This window comes from Barbatula barbatula (assembly GCF_947034865.1).
Source record: "Barbatula barbatula genome assembly, chromosome: 10".
In the NCBI taxonomy this organism is placed as follows: Eukaryota; Metazoa; Chordata; class Actinopteri; order Cypriniformes; family Nemacheilidae; genus Barbatula; species Barbatula barbatula.
Window position 1 is genome coordinate 3,287,792 of NC_136773.1, and position 6,000 is coordinate 3,293,791.

At 41.0% G+C, this 6,000-nt stretch overlaps 1 protein-coding gene across 10 annotated transcripts in view; it reads right to left on the reverse strand.

Moving 5' to 3' along the window:
* nectin1b (nectin cell adhesion molecule 1b) overlaps window positions 1-1,540 on the reverse strand; it is a 182,594-nt gene extending 181,054 nt beyond the window's left edge. For 5 of the 10 annotated variants that reach the window (XR_013787244.1, XM_079466440.1, XM_079466441.1 and 2 more), the window contains exon 1: window positions 695-1,497. Coding sequence is in view for 6 of the 10 variants with exons in the window: in XM_079466440.1 (XP_079322566.1) it covers window positions 695-749 (55 nt within the window). In the remaining 4 variants the exon portion in view is untranslated. Of the gene's footprint in view, window positions 1-694 lie in introns of all 10 variants that reach the window. The other 5 variants (XR_013787242.1, XR_013787243.1, XR_013787245.1 and 2 more) reach the window with 2 other exon arrangements.
* Between the last annotated feature and the right edge of the window lie 4,460 nt (window positions 1,541-6,000).

Below are 6,000 nucleotides of genomic sequence, written 5' to 3' on the forward strand. Positions count from 1 at the left end.
CCAGCATAAATTCAATTCAATTTTATTTATATATCGCTTTTCACAATTCGCACCGTTTCAAAGCAGCTTTAAAAATAAATGATTTATTTACTCGGCTCCAGTTATTTACTTACAATTTCTCATTTGGATGACTTATGTCCGTTTTAAATTCTGAACACCTTTAAAGCTTGAAAATGCTAAATCCTAAACGCGGTCGGTTACGTGTTTTTCGTGCGAATAAGGTCATTAAAATAGGTTCCTTCATCCATATGCCAATCATTCATTTAATGATGTAATAAAAAATACGATAATCATGATTGATGACTTGTTAAGTATAATGTTCGGTCTCTCTTGAGAACTAGTTTACTCATGTTTCATCTGAGCTTTCCAAAAATGTCCAATAAACAGGCTTCGCGATAATCTAAGGCAGCATCACTGTCGCCATCTGCCTGCATCTCATGCTTTTGTGTATTCCGTTTGCGCCCGTTTATCTCAATTAAAAAATACTCAAGCATCGGGGGTTTGGTTGGACTAGATGCGCGCTGTTACGCATTATCATTAACGTCACATGCCGATTTCTTTAGTATCTCAAGTGCGTCCGATGATGCTCTGACAAAGACGACGATACAGCGCACCTTAGTCCATCAAACACTTCCAACCCCCGGACTGTTCTGCATTTAACTTTGCAATCGTCCACTGGACCTCAAGGACTTACCTGGAGCGTTCAAAGCGACCAGCAGGAGTATCCAAAAAGTCGCCAACATCGCCATCGCACTTTACGCTTTGCGCCAAATATCCGATCTGCTACGGCGATCTGCAAGAGCGGCTCTGCAATTCATGCAACTTCGACAGAATCCGCTTCAGTCCAGCCCTTCGCGATAGGACGGATGGATGCGCTCCTCTTCAACTCTAAACAAAACTGCACGTAACGCAACGTCCTAGTGGCTCCGCGACAAAAGCGAGTGAGTGTATGCGGAGTTGAGTACGGCCAGGTATCTAGATCACATCCAAAGCCCGTGTAATTGCGAACAGATGCTCCTCGAGCGGCACGACTCTCTGTCGGGTTGTGCAGATCGGAAAGTCGTGAGAAAGCACTCGACGATGCGGATAAGTTCAGATAACAGCAGTTTCCAGGAGATCCCGCTGTAAAACACGCATCCCAAACGCCGAACGCAGTCTCCAGAAAGAGAGGCTTAATAACAATACCCAGAATACCGGAGGCGCTTTATGCATCCGTTCCGTTCGCTCCACAGTACAAATGTGTGTAGGAAGACTCTTCTGTACTTTGTTTGGCGCAGTAACAGTAACCAGAATGTGTCCCACCGGTCCCGGTCAGATCCCTCAATTTGGGAGTCCGGGATTATCAGATTATTTTAGCTGGAACGGAGCAGAAATCCGCTCGTCTTTCACACCGTGCAATGAATAGGTTTCCCGGAAAACAAATGGGTTGATTCTCCAGTATATGGCAACAATCCCCGTGTTTGAAGGACTTCAGGCAATGCTGCCACAACCTGAACTGTAATAGTGAAGAGCGCGAGGAGAGATCCGAATTTGCGGTGACGTCAGAGGAGGCGGGGTTACCGCGCTAGTGAGGATCGAGTAGGAGGATTTAAATCGCCATTGCGCAAAGTTAACTCCGAGGTGAGGATTAAGTTGGCAGACGAGATGAAACTCTAGGTTTACAGAGACCGTCTAACCGGTAAACCGCAATGTACCAGCGTGATATTATCGAATGTGAGGTAAAACGTTTACCAGGTAAACTTATTTCTACCCCATTTGCATATTTTGTGTAGAGAAGCACCGTGACAGAAACACTCGGGTCAAGATTTGACGTCAGGCAGCTTTGCCGCCGTTATCTGAACGCGGCTGTGATACACTTCTATCGTTACACATTTCAGCAGAGCGAATCGTGTTATTTATAACAGAAGTTACTGTTTACATTTCATACGTGGATTCAGGCAGGGCTGTCAGTCTGAGAAAGAATATGAAGTGATTGAGAGGAGGTGGAAATAGTAAAACACTTCCCTCTGCTGGTCACCCTCACATGACTCCCCGCGATCCTCGGAGTAAACCAAACTGGACAATATCCTGCAGGTAAAAGGTGTACGCTCACGGGTTACTACTTTAATAACTATTATATATTTTATTGCACTTACATTTACTTTGATCGAATTTTATTTAATAAAAACGTATCACAATTTTGAATAACTTGTAATGTAAACAAGAAGTTCTTATTTGCTCCTACCACCATACCTTGTGGCAGCATTCTCTAAAAAAATGTCGTATATCGTGAGTGAATTTATATCCCTGTATATAGCACAACTTAGTTTGGGCTTAATGAATTGTAATGCGTGTCACCCAATCAGAATCTAGAGTGTAAACCTTTGTGTCACGTTGTTGATGTTAGTGTGGTATATATCATCACGCACTTCCAACAACTGCAATAACATGTGATAAATTGACAAATTCTTTTTGAATATCCTGCATAAAATACGGCGACCGTTATGAATTTATATATGCACTCGGAAGTATTCAGTTCCCATGCACTGTGGGTGGGAGTTTTTCCTCAACAATTTACAAATTGGAATGACTGATGACTTCATTCATCAAAACATCCATCCTGTAATGTTGATGGAACAACACTGTTTGTCGTCTCCCCAAAGCACGATCTAGTGTTTGATGCATGGAAGTCTTTTCAACACATCAACGTGAGAGGTTTCAAAACAACCCGCTTGCCTGGTCTTCATTCTCGGTCTTCTACATAAATGACCAGAAAGACGGGGAATAATAAAAAACATTCCCATCTACATAAGTGGTCCCAGTGCAACATTCTTTTGCGTTTACAGAAGATCCAAACACATGACTCCTGGAGCTCACCCATGGCGTGAAACATCCCCTTCGCCATTTGTTGGTAAAATAAACAAACATCACCCCTCTCCGCACAGACTTTACTTTCTGCAAATACAAACACTAGTTTAGACACAAACGTGCTCTAGTTTAGCCATTCATTTCGGGGCAGCATTAGGTTGTATGCACACAAATCTCTAAACATCTCCCGTGGGAGAGAAAAATATCCAATAAATTGTTCCACATGGCGAAAATAATCATCAATCACAGCTGAGGCATTGCACACATTTGAGTGTCTTAGAATGGTTTAATGCCAATATTGTGTGCGTTGACGTATTTGACGTGCTTCAAGTCATGCCTCAACGACCATCATTTATGAGAGTTAACACCCATGACCATGCTATTGAAAATGATGGTGCTTCTGACTGATTTAATGGTTATACACTTTGTCTTGGACTTTGCCGGAATGGGGCCAGGGACTATATAACTAACACAATCCTACATATTAATGTACATATTAGATTTCAATTTCAATTTAAAAGGCATTCAAATGTAATACAACAGACAGCCTCAAGCATTCAAACAACCAAGAAGGACCGCATGGATAATGTTACAGACTATAAATGTGTAGTTTCTTCAGTAATTTTGTCCGTCCTGCAGAGGGATGATTTGTGGATCTGGACTGTGTCAGGATTTTAGTAATATCCAGGACATTATAGAGAACAAAAGAATGTTTCCGCTTTGGAGGTCACTGTTAAATTGATTCTTGTGGGACAGAGCTACATATGCATCATTCTTAGGACATGTTTTATGACCAACAGTACAGTATCGTTTTGTAGATATATGATACTGGCAGCATTTGAAACCTTATACAGAAATTACAGTATTTCAATAAAATACATAGTATGATGTTCATGATCAAAACGCACAGGCAAACAGGGGTATCATGAAGTACTGCTTTATTACATCCTTAGTGTTGCATAATTTTTACTTTTTTATTTCAAATTGGTCCACTAAGATCCAGCTGGATTGTGAAGCTTTTGTGTAACTTAGTTTCAAGAAATATTTTGTGTTACAGTACGATTTCACACTTTTATGACATGACCTCTTTAAAAATTGGAGCTATTTATAAAACCCGGACTATAATGAAATCTAGGCTTTGCAGATGAGCCGTGCGAGAAAATGGAAAGTGCACATTATTTAGAGATAGAAATACAGGAAAATAAATTAGGTTTGTCTCACAAAATCATATTTAAGGGAAAGAAATCTTTGCTACTCCACAGCCGTCTGTACATGCAGAGCATGATAAGAGCCAGCATTCATACGTGTCATTTGCTTTCACTAGCTGCTATCTTTCATTATTCCACCATCAGAAAAATCAAATCTAACATTAGACTTTTGCGTTTTCGATTTCCTGCCCTCTGCATAGCCATTTAGCATCTTGTTTACGCTTTACCACAGAAGGTAGAACCTGCATGCAGATCACTTGCTCAGTTCCTGCGCGACTGACGATCTGTGCGATTTTCTTCAACAATTACCATTCTGATGGGATCAGAGGGGTCCTAAACAAACCCTTTTTTAGGGTAACACAGACAGACTTCTGAATGGTCTCAACTCTAACCTGATTGGCTGATCCAACATTAAAACAACACTGGCTAACTGACTCTTAGCCATGAGTCTAAGGCGAACTCCGTGCCATCTGCCAGCTCAGCTACTTAACATCTGAGATGCATTTGCCTCTCCGTCCGTGATATCACTTCACTGGGTGTTTATCAGCACTCAAACTCATGCAGTCCCACACTATTGGGACTCAGCAGGTGAGGCATCTCATGCCAGTAAGGTCAGTGCTTTGGCAAACTCCTGAGAACATCATCTCTGATGCATAAGGCACACTTTTCTGGAAACTCTTCAGCACGTTCAAAGTCGTCGTCTGATTGGTTGAATTTCACAGGATTTTAGGGAGACGTGGGTGTCGCTCTCTTTAAAAGGTCCACCTAGAAACAACATGAAGCTCTCTAATCTAAGAAGTAAGATGTTGTGTTTACAGCGGCTGCTATAAGAATTCATCCCGATCGACTAAACGCTTAAGTATTAAGTATGCAAGGTTCACTGCATAAATGTCATTTTGTTGCTGTTAACCTTTGACACGTTTATGAATGTACACCGGTCTGTTACTGCGGGGGCATTTCCACGCCTCTAAACATGACGCGGCACAAAACGTGATTGGTTGCTTTACCTGTCAGTCATGTGGCCTCTTGGGTGGGCCTTGGCCAAAAAAAAGCGGCAATAAGTTCCTTTCTCCTTTTATGCAAGACTAGACAACAGATAACACGTCGGCCTGGATTTATCAGCCAATGCATCCATGGACAGCGCTTCAAAAGCTCACATTCTCAACGTCACTATAACATGGTTATCTTTCCCAGCACACATATGCCGATTAAACCTGGTATTTACATTAATTCTACTTATTTTTCACACATACTACAGTATAAGCTGCATGTAGACATCAACATGTAAAACCCTGGTTCAGTGGTAGACAGAGATGACCAGGCAGAATATTGGATATGCACAACAAATCCAATGTGGTTTAGAGACATCCAACTACTTGTGGTTTGAGTGAAACTTGTTTACATTTGTTTTAAGCACTGATTAAATTGACATGTCATTGGACTGCCTGAGAAATGTTAAAAGCAGATGTGAATGGCATCATATACCTATATAGAGAACATAATGGTGCCTTTTTGGCTTCATTTTGTATGTTGAAGGTAGTCACAATATATTTTTCCTTGATCAACATGTGACCCACAGTGTCTTTTTAACAGTGTTGAGACAAAAAAGATCAATAAACAATTGTGAGTCCACCTTGTGTAGAGTGCATACCCTTGTGCTCCCCCCAAATGAAGACTTGTTTTTGGTTTATCAAAATCCTATGTAAAATTATATAATGCATCAATCCTTTTGGTTGGTGGCCTTCTATATTTCTTCTATGTTTCTCTATATTTCATAAAACATGATCCCGGTGTCATCTTGACCCCTCCCCCAGTTTGAGAACTTCTGATCTATGCTAATGTTTTAAGGTCCCATTTATGTGTAATTCTAATTCTGAGATTCTAATTCTAATCTCCATTGGTGAGTAATAGCCATTATCGTTATAACACTACAATGGCCTGACCC